The sequence below is a fragment of the Genypterus blacodes genome, unplaced genomic scaffold, assembly GCF_046128005.1.
Source record: "Genypterus blacodes isolate CSIRO-AG114 ecotype Tasmania unplaced genomic scaffold, CSIRO-AGI_Gbla_v1 ptg000156l_1, whole genome shotgun sequence".
NCBI lineage: Eukaryota > Metazoa > Chordata > Actinopteri > Ophidiiformes > Ophidiidae > Genypterus > Genypterus blacodes.
The window spans coordinates 5,570,001-5,589,076 of NW_027466957.1; the positions used below are offsets into that span (position 1 = coordinate 5,570,001).

At 51.9% G+C, this 19,076-nt stretch overlaps 1 protein-coding gene across 2 annotated transcripts in view; it reads left to right on the forward strand.

Annotated features, from left to right (window-relative positions):
• LOC143013003 (segment polarity protein dishevelled homolog DVL-1-like) overlaps positions 1–18,628 on the forward strand; it is a 20,173-nt gene extending 1,545 nt beyond the window's left edge. The window contains exons 2-15 of one of the 2 annotated variants that reach the window (XM_076166407.1): positions 3,906–3,975; positions 5,053–5,174; positions 7,731–7,849; positions 11,280–11,418; positions 11,662–11,755; positions 11,880–11,949; positions 12,081–12,220; positions 12,734–12,810; positions 13,281–13,348; positions 13,511–13,588; positions 13,757–13,891; positions 14,110–14,277; positions 14,380–14,595; positions 16,644–18,608. In XM_076166407.1, coding sequence (XP_076022522.1) covers positions 3,906–3,975; positions 5,053–5,174; positions 7,731–7,849; positions 11,280–11,418; positions 11,662–11,755; positions 11,880–11,949; positions 12,081–12,220; positions 12,734–12,810; positions 13,281–13,348; positions 13,511–13,588; positions 13,757–13,891; positions 14,110–14,277; positions 14,380–14,595; positions 16,644–17,212 — 2,065 coding nt within the window. In that variant the 3' untranslated portion in view covers positions 17,213–18,608. Of the gene's footprint in view, positions 1–3,905; positions 3,976–5,052; positions 5,175–7,730; positions 7,850–11,279; positions 11,419–11,661; positions 11,756–11,879; positions 11,950–12,080; positions 12,221–12,733; positions 12,811–13,280; positions 13,349–13,510; positions 13,892–14,109; positions 14,278–14,379; positions 14,596–16,643 lie in introns of both variants that reach the window. The other variant, XM_076166406.1, reaches the window with a different exon arrangement.
• Positions 18,629–19,076: the final 448 nt, after the last annotated feature.

Here is a 19,076-nt window from a genome sequence, read left to right on the forward strand (position 1 = left end):
CACCGTTGCAGTAGTTAATCATTGCACACAACATATATGGTCCCTACATGTATTTTTTAAACACACACACACACACACACACACACACACAGGTCATGCAGTGTTATTGTGTGTGTAAGCTAAATAGAAGCGAGCAGATAGAAGCAAACAGAGCTCGACAAAGAGACTCTATCTGCACACTAACTCCACATTCTGGTTTACGTTTGACTTTGAACTCAGAGAGCCTCAGGAGCCAGTTACCTCCTCTGTCAACCTCAGGCAGGCCTTTACAACTGAAGTATAGGCTGCTTTCTTTCTTTCTTTCTTTCTTTCTTTCTTTCTTTCTTTCTTTCTCTCTTTGTATCTTTCTTTCTCTCTCTCTCTCTCTCTCTCTCTCTCTTCTCTGGTGATGATACTGAGGCTTTGTGGTGGAGCCTTTTACTCTGGGTCAGACTTGTATCAGGTCTCTGCTGAGGATGACATATTTGTGCCAATTTCTCATTCCATTCTGAAGTCTCATGCTTTGGCGCACACACTCTCTCTCTCTCTCTCTCTCTCACACACACACACGCACACACACACACAGGCAACATGGCACCGCATTCCCAAACAGGATTGTGAGGAAATGCAGGCCGGCAGTGTCACACATTTCCACCGCGGTCTGACCTTGCGAGGGAAACCGGCTCTTCCTGGTGAGTCGCCGCGCTGCTTTGTCCCCGCGGCCTCGGCTTCCTGCTTCTCTGGCGCAGCGAGCCGGGGCCGCTCGCTCGCTCGCTCGCTCGCTCAGGCCTCAGGTGATCGACAAGCAGATTATGGAAACAAAAAGAGCGTGTTTGCTCTTAAACCTCAGCGTGGAGACGCGTTGCCGAATGCGTCACAACAGTAGGCCTACCGGCTCCTGTGTGTGTGTGTGTCTGTGTGTGTGTGTGTGTGTGTGCATGGGGGGATATTACCAATTGAATATATTGGCAGTGAGGGTAGAATGGCGCCTTATAGAATGTAAAGGCTCCACACCCCTCGGCGGCGTATAGAAGCAGGCTCAGTCAAAGGCGTAGAGGACGGCGGCGCTTTGAAGGCCGGGCCGCATCGAGCTCAGACAGTATGGCTGCCGGAGAATCAGCAAGGGAGGAATAAGACTGCAGAGCGGAGAGGGAAAACATCAAATCCCTTGCAGTTACAGACAGTGTTTGAAATGTAAATGAGCAGTCAGTGCAAAGTCCTCCACGGTTGCTCCCCTGCTGAGCGGCGGGGAACAACCAGCCATTTTCTTACGGGGAGCGTCAAACTATCAGTGCCACGTGCACGAGGGGGCCAGGCACGATCCCACGAGCGCTTACTCCCCAAATCACGACTCTAATACGAGGCGTGTGACCTTTATAAAACGCCGCGGTTTGTTCCGGTCGGTCACAATGGAGCAAAACGCCGCGTTATTAGCCGAGCGCGTTCCATACCGCAGCCGTGTTTGGTACATTTCCCACAATGTTCATTGGCTCATCAATATTCATGGCCCCCCCCCCCCCCTGGAAAAAGTGAGGCCGGGCTGTGTTGAAGCGAAGCCCACTTGTGCTTTCGCGGAGACTTTGAGCTGATGAATTGGTATTATGTCGCTGCCACTGGTGGCGAGTGGGTTTGAGTTTGAGTCCTCACTATAATGCAAGTCACAGAGGCACTCAGGAGGCGAGGAAGCAGCCAAGGCGAAGGTCTGAAAGAAAACGCTCTTGTTTGTGTCTGGGAGACGGTGGGGGGTTGCTCAGCGGCGAGGGAGGGGGGGGGGGGGGGGGGGGGGGGGGGGGGGGGTCTTTCTTCTAGCGATGCTTTAAGCTGCGAGGATCTGCAGCGTTTCTGCCTCGCCTCAAATATTATTGTTTTGTTTTCACCGCATTTAAGGACGTTTGACAGATTCGAAGGTGTATGTGTGTGTGTGTTTGTGTGTGTGTGTGTGTGTGTGTATGTCACAGCATTTACAGCCAAGGTTCTTTAATGCGTAGACTGTGCCCTGACCTTGCGTACACTGTTCATTAGCGTCTTATAGATAGTTAAAGTTCAGGGTTCAGGGTTCTGTTGGATGAGTCTTACTTGACTTCCCTGTTTCAGCTCCGTTTCTCTGCTTTAGGCCTTAACGACCCATCCACTCCTGTCTCCCAGCGCATAAACAAACAGGATTAATCTGCTCCAGCTACACACACACAGAACACACACACACACACACACGCAGATCCCCAGCAGTGGAATATTGGGCGATCACCGGGGTAAATCTTTTGTCATTATCCGGTGAAATCTGTTAAGACCCATTTAAGCTGTCGGCTCTAAGAAGTCAGATCAGTGACAGCGGCCCACACCGGGCACATGCTGCTTTAAACAGGGCTTATGTGTGTGTGTTACGTGTTATGCGTGTGTCCGAGTGGGAGTGCGTGTGAGCTCGTTAAAAGTTCAGGGTGGAACTAACTAACACGGCTCCTGATCTCAGATGAAAGCAGTAAAGAATGCAGCCTGTGCATATTTCACTCCCAGCTGATGACGTCATCTGTTATGTTTGGATCGCCGTCTCGGTTTTCTATTGGTTTTCCTGACGGCGGCGATTCTACAGGATTCGTCGAGTGAGGAACCTCTGTCAGAGTCCCTCAGACTGTGGCAGCATACATGGTGCGCACGTGTGTGTGTGTGTGTGTGTGTGTGTGAAACCATACAGACGGGACAAAGAAGATGTTTTATTATTTGCGCAGGCTCCTCCCACATCCTCACAAGTCACCTTACAGCTGGTCAGGGAGGGAGAGGATGCAAACACTTCCTAACCTAACAAGAGGCCAGCAGCCTCCCTCCCCCCCTCCCCTTCCTCCCCTGAGGTGGAGCACGTTCTTTGGTCCACGTTTGGACTCACACACACGTTATCTCCGTCCACCACTCCCAGCATTCCCAGCAGCTCCCACAGCAGCAGCGGCACACACACTGCTCGTCTGTTGAATCGTTTCAGTAGCGGGGGGCCGGGCGGGGGGGGGCGGAGGAGAGGGTTTTGGCGAGATCTCCTCCAGTGTAAAATCATCTCAGGCTCTCTCTCTTTTGACTCGCACACCAAGGAGAGAGTTTCCACCGTACCAACCATTGGAAAATCCCTTTTGTGAAAACAACAAACTGTTTACACAAACGTATACAGAGAGCTACAGTGGAACAGCAGCTGATAAATAGATCAGGGCGTGTGTGTACATGTGTGTGTGTCGGCGGCTCCTCCGCTCGCTCGCTCGGGGGCCTGGATCTGCGTGACTGGAGCGGAGCAGGTGTGTGTGTGCTGGCTGCCTGAGCCGTGTGTCCCAGAGGGTCAAAGGGTAACTGGGTGGTATTTTTGTTGAGAATTTACAGCCAAAGACGAACATGACGGGGTCATTCTCACACCCTGGATAACTCTATTAATACACACACACACACACACACACACACAGAACACACACACTCACAGGCTTTAACGCCCTGTTGTCACACCACTCACTATGTCCTCTCCCTTTTATCCCCCCTTCTATCTATGGTGACCTAATGGATGATTGCAGACTGTATACACACACACACACACACACACTTTACAGATTTACATCGGGACACTTTCATTACTGATTTACGGCTCCGTCCTTGCGGGGTTAAGCAGCTCTGTCATGTCGTGTAACTGAAAGTCCAGCCTTGTCCATAAATCAGCCGCAAAGAATCGGGACCGAGAACGTCGCCGTCGCCGTCGCCGCCGCCGCTCACCGATGCTGATTGAGCGCCATGTGGAAAATGTGACTTACAAAGCGTGAATATCTCTCAGTGTGTGTGTGTGTGTGTGGGCTGTGCGAGGAATGGAAGCTGTGTGAGCTGCATCCTGACTCTCTCTCTCTCTCTCTCTCTCTCTCTCTCTCTCTCTCTCTCTCTCTCTCTCTCCCTTCCTCTCTCTCTCTCAGAGTTGTCAAAGAGGAGATTTCCGACGACAACGCCAAGCTGCCGTGCTTCAACGGGCGAGTGGTGTCCTGGGTAAGTGAGACGGACGGTGCCGCCCCCCCCGCCCCCGCCCCAGTTCCCGTCAGCGGAGCCCCCACGGGTCACATCACACCCCCACACCTCTTTAACACACTCCGCACCTCCATCACGCTGCTCACGTAGAGGTGTAGGCGCTCCCATACAACACGTGCCGCGGCCCTTATTCCGGAATCTTACCGGGAGACTCAGAGCAACAGGGCGGCGTAATGGAGTCGGACAGGATGCGAGGAGTAAATTTAATCTACTTAATGGCTGGCAGGGTTTGGCCACTTTGTATCAGGCTGCGTTATAATAATGTCACGCTTTATTAATCCCTCTGGGGACGTTACGTTTTTACTGGCTTCCCCCCCCCCCCGCAACGGGAGGTCAGAGGTCAGAGTGGAGCGCATTAATTAAGTCTGTGGAGTCGGAGGTGGATTTGACCAGAATAAGACTCGTGACTCATGATTCGTATGAGGCATCGCTGCCGACGTGCAGATTCGTCACCGACACGTAAAAAAATCCTCTCCGTCCTTCGCCTCAGACACGACGGGGAGGAAATACTTTCAGTCCTTCTTGAAAATGAAAGCAGCCCGTAGCTTCATTAAGAGTCCGCTCTTAAAGTGCATTACCATAGCGACACCGGCAAGCCCCCCCCCAAGCTCGCTCGGCCCCGGCGCTATCACAGAGCGTGCAGTCATTAGCCGCGGCCTCCTTTAACTTTCATTATCGTCCCTCAGATGAAAGGAGCGGAGACGCTGCGGCGGATGTGCGTGCGGGTCGCTGAACGTCGTCCTTTGTTGTCGTGGCGTTCAACCCGAGCTTCTATTTTGAGTCGCTGCGCGTCTCCGTCTGTCCCTGCCGTCCTAAAGCGTCTCCAGGCCTCTTTGCTGCTTCTCGTCTCATCTCTTATCTAAATGTGTTTGTCTCCATCGCTTCAGTTTATCTTTGAATGCTGTCCAGGTCGTTTTCCTATAAATTCTTCCCGTCGGAGAAAAGGAGCTTGTATCCCAGTTTGTTTGTCCTTCCCAGCATATGTCTCCTTTATAATGATGTCTCCTCCTCCTCCTCCTCCTCCTCCTCCTCCTCCAGCTGGTCCTGGCTGAGAGCTCTCACTCTGACGGGGGATCCCAGTGCACAGAGAGCCACCCAGAGCTGCCCCCTCCCCTGGAGCGGACCGGGGGCATAGGAGACTCGCGGCCCCCCTCTTTCCAGTAAGTAGGCTGATTACGTGCTGTCATATATGCACAATTACACACAAACACACAGACAGGCGCACGCACACACACAGCGGTGCAGGCAGGCGTACCGGAGCGCTCGGTCCCCCCCCCCCCTCGTGCACCGTGTGACCTTTTTATTTCACAGCGTGCCATATGTGCTAATCACAATCTGGAAAGCTCATCAGAGAGCTGCAGCCCCTCTCAGGCTGGGATGGGAGGTGTAGGTGGCTCATATACAGTACACGCCTGCCTGAGGACTCGGCGCTGAAGTGTGTGTGCCAAAGCCTGAGAGAGTACGCGCGCGTGCTTGCCTCCGAGCGACCTGTGAACTCGTACGTGCTATTTCCACTAACACGCACTCAGCGTTTGAAGCCCACCCAGCCGTGGCGCGAGGCGTTAGTCCGCTCATCTATGTAAACATCCATACGACGCCCCCTCCAACCGCCGCCGATTCTTCAAATAGCCTTTACAGCATAAACATCGGCATGGGAATAGCGGCGCTCGACGAGGCCCATTGTGTTCGGCCCTTAAGAGCGTTCAACCCTACCGTGTTAACGCTAATAAAAGGATGCGGCGGGCGGCCATAAAAAATGGCGGCACGAAAGCTGAAGAACGGGCTCTTTTCTCCTGGAAGACACGGACGCCCAGCGGACAGATTGAAGACTATCGCTGGACGTGCGAAGGAGAAGCCTCAGAGCTAAATATAGCTGAGGGGGGGGGGGCAGAGGGGTTAGGGGCTGTTGCCATTACACAACCAGAGCAACACGGGCCAGACTCTATATTGAGAAGCTGCAGTCTGTCATGTCAGCGCCTGTCACGTCTCAGTCCGTCTCTTTATCCCGTGTTTGACGTCTCGGCTCTCTCTTGCCCTCTTGCGGGCCGCTCCTACCTGCTGCTGCTCGCCTGTCAGCCCGCCCGCCTGATGCTGTTATTGTTCTTGGCCCCGTGTTGGCTGGGACTGCTGCCACCTTGTGGAGCCAGATGACACCTCACCTCACCTCAACGTCACTCCCCTCCCTCCTTTCCCCCCTCTCTCTCTCTCCCTCTCTCTCTCTCTGGCAGGCTCTCCTCTCTTTCTGAAATAAATCCCCTCTTCCAGCCTTTTTGCCTCTCTCTGTAAATAGTGGGAATATTATTACCACTTCATTTTCCCTTTGTGTGTTATTCATGCATCTCATGTGCCGGTGGCTCGGTGTGAATGGCCGCATTTGATGAGCTTGCAGACAGAATGGCTGTTTTGGGGCTGAGAATGGACACAACTGACGCGCTGCTGCCTGGTAATCCGGATTAAGGGACATTAAAAGCGCCCGTCTCCCATTTCCCAGGAGGGAGAATGCGAAGGGCGGCGGGTGCGAGCGAGTCAGAGGGGGGGCTGGGGGGATTGAAGGGGCGGGGGTGAGGGGGGGGAGGGGGGGCGCGATTGTTCACAGCTGAAGCCCAGCGCCTCGGATAATCTTCCTCCGGATCAGCAGACCTGCCGCCTGGTCACACAGTGACCCCTGAGAGACAGACAGACAGACACACGTCCACACACACCCACGTACACACACACACCACACCGTGGCTTGACACGACGCCAAACTGTGCGTCTCCACAGACACAGTGGCGTCTGAAGCGCGGCGTATTTGCATGCGGGCGCTGACCTGTGTGCTGAAGCCCGGCCCAGGTGCAGCCATTAGCACTGTGATGCACAAACATGCGCGCACGCCTCATTGAGCCATTTATCCTGCTGAGTGAGCGTGGCACACACACCACACACACACACTCACTCACACACACTCACACAGCATTCTGTCTGCTTTTAATTTGCATTGATCACTGTATCACACTTGAGATCATGGTTTCATATTCTCAGGATGGTTTTATTATGTTAGTGTCAATCTGCTTCCTTCATATATGAGCTCTGACACACACACACACACACACACACACATGTGCCTGCATGTAAGCGCAATTATGTATGCAGGTGCAAGGTACATGTAAGATAAGTGTGTGTGACAGGCAGACGGGGCTGAGCAGCGTTCTCACCAGCCTCAGGTTTCACAGGCGGCCGGTGGCTGTGTGAGTCCTTTAACCTCCACGCCTGAGGCCACGCCCCCACCCACCCTGCCCCCCCAGAACCCCCTACACACCCAAGACCACAAGCCGGACTCCAGCTCGGCCCACACCTGATCTACCCCTCCTACCTTTTTATGCGATGTGTCATTTCTCCCCCCTCTTCTTCTTCTCTCTCTCTCTCTCTCTCTCTCTCTCTCTCTCTCTCTCGCTCTCCCCGTCGCGCTCCAGGCACCATCTGGGATTTCAATAGGTCTTATTAATGCCAGTATTGTCCGGAGCGGCTCCCTTTGCAGCGTATGTGGTCATTAATGACACTTAGAGAAACACACATCACATACCAGCGACAATGGGGCCGCCGCTCTGGCCAGAGGGGCTGAATTGGACACAGAGTGGTAATATATGTTGTGTTCTCTTCCCATTTGTAGGTGGCGACGTTATAACAGGTAGAGAGAGTCATTTGTGTTTCTCCCCCTTACAATGTGTGTGTTGCAGCGCCAACGCGGTGAGCAGTCGAGACGGCCTGGACACGGAGACGGGCACCGAGTCGCTCCTGAGCCACCGCAGGGAGCGGGAGAGGGAGCGAGCGCGGAGGAGAGCCAGAGAGACAGAGCGTGAGTGTTATCAGCCAGAGAACGGACGCTTCCTTCTTACACCCGGGTGTGCAATTATCTCAAAAGTGATCACATTTCAGCTACATTTTTCTTGGACTCGCCCCCTCCAAACCAGAGGACAGACAGCAGACAGACAGCAGACAGACAGGCATGTAAGCAGGCCTGCAGGGAAAGACGCAGAGCAATCAACTTCACATCCCAAACCTGGGAAAAGACAGTCTTAATCTTTCAGAGGAATTCTCCCGTGTTGGTGTCTTTCCTGTGAGCAGATCAGGTTTTTCACATCACAGTCTCTCTCCAGTCCGGATCGTTACACCCTGTCGCTAGTTTAGGGGGGAAAAAAACAAAGGAATCTGTCGCTGCCTATCGTTGAATACAGTTTAGCTCCTTGGAATATAACTTGTAGATTCCATGTTTGTCAGTGGAGCCTTTATTATTCATCTCTGTTCTCTTTATTATTCTGCTATTCTCTCTTCTCATTTTTGGCCCGGTGTGTAAACGTGCAGGCCTGCCAGGCAGCATCACATGAACACAGAAACAGGCTCTGCTGGTGCTGCAGCAAACACAAGGTGTGTGTTGTGTTTGCCGCAGATGTGTCGGTGTGTTTAAGCCACTGAGACATCTTCATTCCACTCCGGTCTGGTCCCTGTCCCTGTCCCTGTCCCTGTCCCTGTCCCTGTCCCTGTCCCTGTCCCTGTCACATGAGCTCTTTCTGTGGCCAAATTAGTTGGGGTTTATTCCAGAAAGCAATCAACTCCCGATGCCTGGCGGCCGTTTTCCGTTTTCACCTTCATGCCAGCGCCGAAGCCAGTTGTCCCTCGCTCGCTCTTCCTCTTCCCTCTCCGCCTTGTGTTTCTCCTCCTCTCATCCCGGGCTCTTTGGATCCTGCACTCCAGGCTCATTAGCCAAGTAGTTATTCATTTATGTGGCGCAATTAGTGTGTGAGGAGTGAACCATCAGGCTGAGGGGAAACACCAGTCTCGTGTCTGAGCTGCACCTCCTTTTCAGCAGGAGAACGGAGCGGTGGGGATCTGCTGATTCCATCGCCAGCGCAGCGTCTCCTGGCACAGGTGACACTTCCTCTGCAGCTCCCTGACTGAAGCACACGCCATGCAGAAATACCTCAGACTTAATCAACTTTGCATCTGGCCTTCGTCCTCCCCCGCGTTCATCTGACCTCCACGTAAAACTGAGAGTACAGCTTTGCACACACACGCGTACACACACAAACACACGCACGCACGCACGTCCGCCGTCTCCTTGCCTGCTTGTTTATTAGCTGTAATTAAGTGAAACCATCGGGGGAATTGGCCGTTCCCCACTCAGTGTGAGAGCAGTTTCATGGCTCATAAATCTGCCCTGTAAGGCCCCGTAGACTCTAATTCACTTAAGCGTCGGCTAAGAGCGCGTCACTGTCACGTGTTTACCTGCCGGCCCTGCAGCTTCAGCGGCAGGAATTCCCCGGTTACGCGATACGCTGGCTTGGAGCGTCTCTGCCTGCTCGCTGTGTTACAGTGAGCGGTTAAAGTGGTAAACATATCTCCTGTTATTCCCCCGTCTGTGCTGTGTCAGGATGAACGGGTGAATAATGCGAGCGGGTAGATTTGAGGAGGGTGGACAGGTGTCTGAGGGTCCCTGAAGGCAGCACGGTGGTACACGATCTGCTTTCAAGGCCCCAAGGTGATCTCAACCTTCAATCAGGGAGACGGGTGTGGGGGTGTGCGTGTCTGAGGGGGCACCTGACACCTGTGTACGTGGGTTCCTGGGGCTACCCGGGTTCATGCGTGGCTCAGATACTCGGTTGTGCGAATGAGCACAGAGATCAGGGAGAGGCAGAGGTCAGAGGTCAGAGGAGACGCGGCTGAGCTTGAAGCACTCCCTCGTATTAAAGTATTAACACACAAACATCAGCCTCCCATCACTGTGAAGCGACTTCAGACATGCTGAAGGTCCTCCTGAAGGTGTTTGGCTTTAATCGCCTGATGGTGTGACAAGCGAAGCCCCCTCCCCCACCCACCACCTCTCTCTTTATCTCCAAACTCTCTCTTGTTTTGACAGTCGTGACATCTGATTGGTCCAAAGCAGATTATCAGTCATTCTATAGTTGCGTGCCGGGGGGAATGAGGGGGGGAGGGAGAGGAGGTGAGACTCTCTGCTCACTCTCAGCTCTCAGTTTGTCTGTGCGGCGGACGAGGACACGCGGTCGGCGGGTGGTGAGGGACATTTGTGCTGTTGTTCCAGTCCAGGGTGTCTTTATAGATTCCTGTTGTTGTTTATTGGTGTATGTTGTTAGTTCAGTGGCTGGTTAATTGCGTAATTATGTGTAAGTGAATCAGTATTAGGGGCTCTTAGGTAATGTTATTGTACTTGTAGTGAGTCTTTGTAGCTGCTGTGTGAAGAAACTGGGTCATCAAATTGTTATACAATTTTTTTGATAGTGGATGAAGTTAAATATTGTTTTCGACCCAAACTAAGCCACATAGCTTGTAGTAGGTTTGTTAAGAGGTTGTAAAAGGCTCCACCAGTCAAAAAGTTGCCGTTGCCATAGTGATCTCTGCTCGTCTCCGTGCTCTCACCGCTCTTCATCCAGGATCCCTCTGCCCTGTCTTCTGTCTCAGCCTTTGCACAGCAGGGACGCTCTGCTTGTAGACAGGGACTAGAACAGATGGACTAGAGCACAAAGACACAGATCGCAGTCCGTCCCCCCCCGGTCACTCCTGACGTCCCTCTGCTGAGCCAGCGTCTCTGTGCAGCTCGTGCGTTGTCTCATATGAGCGCCTGTTGGGCGGAGCTGGCAATGGGAGCCACGGCATTGCTGGAATGTTTGGCTCCCTCCCGGCGAACGCGCTGCCTGCCACGCCCTCTTCACCTTAGCAGACCTTTCCGGCCAATCCGCTGTCACCCCGAGACAGCGCCGCCTCCCTGTCAATGTACGTATGAGCGTGGACGGAGCAGGGGACACACCGAAGTTCTGACTGTCTGACGTCCCCCCGTCTAGAGATTACATCGTGTTGGAAATAAATCTTAGTTAATGCAGGGATTACTGTATTTACTGCTTATTTGTATCATGGCTGCTGCCTTTCATGTTCTGTTGTTGATGCTCTATCTGTCAGTCTGTGAAGAGGAACGTCACACTGAAATCCCAGTTCTGCTTTTCACTTCCTGTTGACATTAATACCAGCATCTCCCAGCACTCTGAGAGTAAAGCCCTCCAGTAGAGACGGCTAAGGTCCAATCCAGCTCAGCCTCCTTCAGACTCCACAACCAGAGGAGCGATCTGACCTCACGTCTCACTCGCTGCTCTCTCTCCCTCCCTCTCTCTCTCTCTCTCTCTCTCTCTCTCCCTCTCTCTCTCCCTCTCTCTCTCTCTCTCTCTCTCTCTCTCTCTCTCTCTCCCTCTCTCTCTCTCTCTCTCTCTCTCTGTCTGCAGTCCCGCGCATCAACGGTCACTCTAAATCAGAGCGCACCGCCAGGGACTCGGCCATGGGTTACGACAGCGCCTCGGTAATGAGCAGCGAGTTGGAGTCCAGCTCCTTCGTGGACAGCGAGGAAGACGAGGATGCCAGCAGGTAACTGCACTGCTCGTTCAGCGCTTTGGAAGAACTTACAACACACATCAATCTGAAGGGAACGATTTTGTAATTCACCTTGGCTCTTCCTGTTCCTCTACTGTCAGTATAATGACACAATCCATCATTTTACAACCGACGCTTCAGCAAGTCATGCAGCAGTCAAATGAACCGAAGTACGAAACTAAGCAGCACGACCTCTCCTCTTCCTTCTCTCTCTCTCTCTCCCTCTCTCTCTCTCAGGCTCAGTAGCTCCACAGAGCAGAGTTCGTCATCGCAGCTGATGCGCAGACACAAGCGGCGCCGGCGGAGGCACAAAGTGGCCAAGATGGACCGGGTGAGACACTCTGCTGTTCCCTGCTGTTAAATGCCCCAAACAGGGCAAAGCGCCAACTAATTCCGACTTTATGCCATTGATCCGCTCACTCACTCACTGTGTGTCCACTTCCTGCCCTTTCCAGTCTTCGTCCTTCAGCAGCATCACCGACTCCACGATGAGCCTCAACATCATCACCGTCACGCTCAACATGGGTAAACCTGACACACACACACACACACACACACACACACACACACACACACACACACCTGTTCCTTGGACCGGCGTAGCGTTTGCTGGACGTGGCGATCTCACTCGTTCCTCCTCTCCTCTCTCCCGACAGAGAAGTACAACTTCTTGGGCATCAGTATTGTCGGTCAGAGCAACGACCGGGGAGACGGCGGCATCTACATCGGCTCCATCATGAAGGGCGGAGCTGTGGCTGCCGACGGCAGAATAGAACCCGGCGACATGCTCCTCCAGGTACACACACCTCACACGATAATGAGTCAATATGGCGGGAAACTTCACAGCCGTAATGTGAAGATGGCGAAAAGGCAGCGGGTGGGGATTTAGCGGCTCTTTAAAGCTGCTGCTGTTTGTGGAGTGTAAAAGCAGCACCTGAGACACAATTAGAGCAGTTATAGGTGTGTGACTTGTTAATATGCTGGAATGTTCTGTTGGCTTCCTATATAAGAGGCTTTCATAAAAGTGGTAATTCTGCCTCTCCCTTTCCTTCCTGCCATCGCCTCTGTTTGATCTCTACGCCCATCGTAGAACACATGGCGGGCGGATTATAATTTGTCAACGGCCAACATTTGCGCTTTCACTGTGTATCACATAGAAAGCAGCTTAGCATCCGAAGGTCTGGCAGCACTGCAGAGATTAAACTCATGTAGCGCTCGTCCGCACAGATAAGACGTCATATTCGGTATCCCCTGCACGTCATTTAAACAAATCCTTACATAAATATATATTTTGTGGTCTGATATTCAGGTGAATGACGTGAACTTTGAGAATATGAGCAATGACGACGCTGTGAGGATCCTCAGAGAGATCGTCTCCAAAACGGGGTAAGAACAGATCACTATTCTATGACACATTTACGTTTTTTTACCCATAGTAAATATGTACTTGATAAGATACTGTATGGGTGTAGAGGTTAACAGTAATGATGTAATTGTTATTGAGAGCAGCTTAGAATGTAAAATGCATATGTAATGTATCTCTACAGGTTAACATGATAGCAAAACAGTCACCAGATTGATGACTTTTTTTTTATTAACTCTTCTAAATAAGTGAAAAGATATCACATTAGTTTCACATTAGTTATTTTATTTTATTTCACTTTACTTTATTTTATTTTATTTTATTTTATTTTATTTTATTTTATTTTATTTTATTTTATTTTATTTTATTTTATTTGACTTTACTTTACTTTACTTTACTTTATTTTATTTTATTTTATTTCACTTTACTTTATTTTATTTTATTTTATTTTATGCATCTGTTGTATGTAAATGTTCTCTTTGTCTCTTCACAGCCCCATCAGTCTCACTGTTGCCAAATGTTGGGATCCGTCTCCACGCAGCTACTTCACCATCCCCCGCGGTGAGACTTTGCTGGAAATAGACTTCTTGTTAACTTATGTAACCATTATATCACAGTATACATATCTGACAACATCGGACTACATTGCAGATATGTTGTCATGGTCCTGAAGTAGACGATTCATCTTTATTTGATTTATTTAAGTGATGTTTGTTTGTGCAGCTGAACCTGTGAGACCCATCGACCCTGCAGCCTGGATCTCACACACCACTGCCCTCACAGGACCTTACCCACACTACGGTAAACACATGCAAACACTACTGTCACACACACACACACACACACTTACACAAACCAAACAGTGGTTATTCAAATTCACTACAACCTTACAGCATCAAGCTATTGGAAGGTTTTTTCACTCTTCTTCTTCCTCTTCTTCTGTTTTCCCTCTATCACTTCCATCTCTAGAATTTGACGACTTGCCACTGTCTGCAAGTAAAACCGACATGGCAACCATCGTCAAGGTGATGCAGTTACCTGACTCCGGGCTAGAGATCCGAGACAGGATGTGGTTGAAGATCACCATCGCCAATGCGGTCATCGGTGAGAAAGCCTGAACTCTGACTGAATATTAAATCCTCCTACCTAAGTCATGTAACTCTCATGATGTCTCCGTCCTTCCCCTTCCTACCTGCTGCACCTCAGTCCTGCTTCACACGTAGTATTTGTTGTGTCTGTTGAACACATTAGAGCAGCAGACTGACTACGTGTGTGTGTACGTGTGTGTGTGTGTGTGTGTGTGTGTGTGTGTGTGTGGGCAGGTGCTGACGTGGTGGACTGGCTGTACTCCAGAGTGGAAGGATTTAAGGACCGGCGGGATGCGAGGAAGTATGCGAGCAGCCTGCTGAAGCACGGCTACCTGAGACACACCGTCAACAAGATCACCTTCTCTGAGCAGTGCTACTACACCTTTGGAGACCTGTGCCAGAGTACAGCAGCTTCTTCCTCTTCCTCTTCCTCTTCTCTGTGTCTCAGCGTAACACGCTCCCGAGAAATCTCATTAAATCGCTCCTCTTTCGCTCTCTTCTCAGACATGGCGTCGCTCAACCTAAACGAGGGCTCCAGCGGCGGCGGCTCTGAGCAGGACACCCTGGCGCCGCTCCCGCCCACCAGCAACCCCTGGCCCCTGGGCGGGCAGCCGTTCCCTTACCCTCCCTTCCCCTCAGCGCCCCCCAGCTTCCCGCCGGGGTACTCAGACCCGTGCCACAGCTTCCACAGCGGGAGCGCAGGCAGCCAGCACAGCGAGGGTGAGCGGTGGGCAGAAGGGAGGGAGGTGAGGGGGGCGGGGCTTCCCATCGGCGTGTCATCAATGAATCTGGACGTTTGACTCAACATGCATCAGCAGGACCTTATTCCCGATCTGAGCGCTCCTATTCACAAACCTGTGACTCGTGTAAATGTTGGGCTTTCCTCCTGACGTCGGGATGCATGATGTCATAATTAAATGGGTGTTTTTCTAAAAGGCATCCCGTAGGGTGAAGGTCAATCGGGAGCATCTTGAGTCACGCAGCTCTGCAGTACTCGGTGTGACGCCACATCCATCCCTCTTCATCCAAACTCCAACCACTCCTCCTTTTTCTTTTCTGTTTCTTTATTTTCAAATGGAAACGTGTCGCCGCCGCATGTTCGTCACATCTCTGCGTTGGGGGAGAGGGGCATTGTGGGTATTCTCTGTGGGTGGGCGGTAGTAGGAAAGTTAAAGTTATAAAAAGATGGTAAGTTCTGGTCAGTTTGTCTCTCTGCTTTCTGAGGCTTTGAAGGAGAGAGGACAGATAAAGGTGCAAATGAGAGAAGTGGTGTATTTTGCTTTTCTTCAATAATTCCACCATGGAGAAATACTTGTAATTCTACAGCTCTCTGCTATGAAAAGTCCCCTTGGTGATTCATGGTTCCTGTTATGGAGGAACAATATGAAAATACACAAAACGAGAGAGATATCGTCTTTAAATCCCATATTTCCTCATTTGAAACATTCAGAATTGAAATTTGAATTTTGCTCAGAAATCCCCTCAGATAAACTCTGTGGTTTTCCCCCTCACATGTGGAAGTTTTGTCTCGTCAGAAGTAGAATAAATCACATAACTGTAGAAGTGGAGTGGCGGTAGAGAGTCACACTAAATACTAAACGATACCTGCTGCTGTAACCCTGGGTAACCACCTGTCTGCCTGCATGTGCGACTGGGTGCATGTGTGTGTGTTCTTGGCATTTTTAAAAACTTCCTTCCTGGTTTTATTAAGCGCCCGGTTAGAGGTAACTGACGAAGCGACTCGTCACAGGCTCGTGGCAGCGCCGTGGGGGAAAGGGGTGTGTGTGTGTGTGTGTGTGTGTGTGTGTGTGTGTGTGTGTGTGTGTAATTCTGTTGTTCCCTCTGTTTCTGCTGGGCGACGGTAGACTGAAGGAGGAGGTAGTCCCAGGACACTGGGGGAACTGGTAAGCCTGCTCACCCCCCTCCCTCCCCCCGCCCCCCTCCTCTGCTGCTCGCTCTCCTCTTCATCGTCTCCTCTTCCTCTGTGCCCTCAACATTCTCCTACATAGTCTTAAGGGTTTTCTTTCTCCATATGTGTATGAGTGCGTGTGTGAGTTGAGTTTCTTGGTGGTCCATTCACTCTGTGTGTGTGTGTGTGTGTGTGTGTGTGTGGGCATGCATTGAGAGCGGTGCATGATCTGGGTCGTCTCTCCTCGTGCCTGCGTTGGCGCTCCGCCTGCCAGGGGGCGCTCATGCTCCACTTTACCCAGTACTGTTGGGCTCATTGCAGATAAGGAGGTGTGGACTGTGTGTGAGTGTGATACACCGACATCAGCTCAGTGACGCGCCTGTGTGTGTGGCCACTAAACACACTGTTACAGCTAAAATGTTCAAATCTAAGGTAGTAACTTGGATTAGTGGTGTATTTCCCGGGCGTCCTCCTGATGCAGGTGTGTCATGCTTATCTTCATGTTTCAGTGTTTGGGCAAAGACGACCTCGGCGTCTTCTGCAGGTGGATTATGGGGAAAGAAACCTTGGAGATAATCATGCTGGCCCTTGACTCTCCCTAGATTTCATAAGAAAATACCACGTGACCCCTTAAACAAAGAACCCACGTGTCCGCATGAACGCTGTACCACATGGCCGTGACAGCAGATGTTCCCTGTGTAACATGGATGTAGAGTAGCGTGTCCTCTGGTGTGTGAGAGCTTGTAACGCTTCCTTACGGGGCGACAGGTGTCACACAGACGGTATCCTGTACAAGATGTGTCATGGTTGATGTGTACAGAATGCAGCTAAGCTAAAATGTCTTCTGCGTTCCCTTCAGGAAGCCGAAGCAGCGGCTCCAACCCCAGCGCGGGCAAAGGCCGCCGCTCCTCCCCGCAGCAGGAGAAGCCCCACAGGTCCACGTGCAGCGAGTCAGAGCCGGCGGTCCGCGGAGGAGGGAGGCGGGCCGACCGCGCCGCCAGCCAGATGAGCCACCACAGCCACGCCCGCTCGGGCTTCAGCCACTCCCAGTCGCACCGCAGCCACGCCCACTCACACAACAGCCACGCCCACTCGCACAACAGTCACGCCCACTCACACAACAGCCACACCCACTCGCACAACAGCCACGCCTCCTTCACCTACAGCCACGCCCCCTTCACCCAGCCGGCGCCCGGCTCCTGCGCCCACAGCGAGCGCAGCCACGCCTCCTCCTACGGCCCCCCGGGCCTGCCCCCCCCGTACTGTCTGGCCCGCCTCGCCCCGAAGACCTCGGTCAGCAGCAGCACGCCCCCCGGAGCCCCCCCCGGGAGAGAGTTAGCCGCTATCCCCCCCGAGCTCACCGCAAGCCGCCAGTCATTCCAGCACGCCATGGGCAACCCCTGTGAGTTCTTTGTGGACATCATGTGACGGGACGGTGCCTTTGAGACTCCTCCAGCACAAAACGGCACAAAGTGGCTCGCTCCACCCCATCTGACCGCCACAGCGACGGAAGCAAAGGAGTACGGGCGACGCGAGCACAGCAGGGGGGGAGGGGCGGAGTCCTCTGGCACTCTGCGGCCACCGCTGAACAAAACCTCTTTTGTATGGACTTGACGTGTACAGTTTGTGAAACGTGAGTGAGTGGTAATTCAAGGTTCTGCCACACGGGGCGCTCTGGGTCAGTGTGGCCGCTCTTCTTCTACTTCTTCGTCGCCTGCGAGACCTTTAAGCTGGGCCTGGATCTCAATCCCCCAGACTCAGATCCCAAACACCACAGACTGGACTGGGACAGTTTTCCCCGGGGCCTGGGACTCCCGGCTCGTCTCTCTCTCTCTCCCGTGTAACATCAAACCTCCGCTCCTCCTCCGTTTCCTGCGCCCGCCCGCTCGTCTGAACTCAGCGCTCTCAGTTTACAGCCCCTCGGAGTCGTTCAGAAGGGAGGGAAACCCCGTCACAGCCGTCAGTCTGACTGGGCTGCGTGTTGCATGACTGTCTCAACTGCTTTAAAGAAAAAGAAAGCTTATGAATCCACGTTGGTTGAAAGTATTACCTTTGTTTTGTTTTGAGGGCCACCCTCTTGCCAAGAATCCGTACACTGGATGATTTTTGTGATGTTATTTATGTGATCATGTTACATTGATGGTGTCATACTTTGTCTTCGGCGGCCGACTGACAGACAATCAGACATCACCCCGAGCGTGAACCGGTGGCGCGACGGCGTCCGCTGTCCTCGCCGCGCCGTGTGAATGTATCACCGCTCCCGTCAGCCGTTGACCCCTGACCTTCACGCCGCGGGGTTGTGAGCTCGTAACCTCGGCGTCCCAGTAAGCGATCGGCAGGATTGCAAACAGTGGAAACCCACCGCCAGCTTCGAAAGCCAACTCGGCGGGTTTGAACTCGGGGGCGGCCGCTCAGGCTGAGAGCGCGGCGGCCGTCCTCCTCCTCTGCAGCGAGTGTGTGTGAGCTTCAGATAAAGATCTGCGCAACAGAAGGCCAAAGCCTCAAGGCGTGCGGGGGGGTGAACTCTTGATGATTTGATGACGAGCATCAGACGCCTCTCACAACATCAAAGCCACTTCAGGGGGAATTCTAACCTCCAGACTCTGCAAAACAAAGGCAAACTCCTCGTGCATCTGAGGAAGGAACACACTCACTCGTTTTTTGAGCACTTTTCCATTTTTTCTCTCCCCCTCCCTTTAGTATGAAACACTGTTTGCAATCAAAGCTTTCTCTTTCATTTTGTTTCTTTACAAAAGAAGAATAAATTGTACATAGAAATTTATTATATATATGAATAAAATATATATGTTCAAAGCTTTACTGTCATCGTCTGTCGCTTTAACACGATTGAGTAATTTACCAGTAGTGATTGAATGACGTGACCAGTGCTCTGGTATACGTGTGTAACGTGTGTAACGTGTGTAACGTGTAACTGACGCAAAATGGCGACAACAAATAATACAAAGACAGTAACTGGGTGAATTCATTCAAACTAAAGGAAACAAAAGGCAACGCGGCGTCTCCTCACATCTTTCCCTCTCCTCAGGCAACATTCCATTCTGCTCACGCACAATCACTTCACACCTACACTGCTTCGGACAGAACAATAATGATGAAGGTTACACACTAATAAACAAAAGGAGGCTGGGAGACTCTCGGGCTGGGGAATTGAACCCTGCTCTCCTGCTTCCTGTCCTATTGTGCGTCATGTCAACTTATTTAAAGCAGTGCAAGTATAACGACTTGGTGATTGAATAGTTTGTAATAATTAAGGAAGGATAATGAATAATAA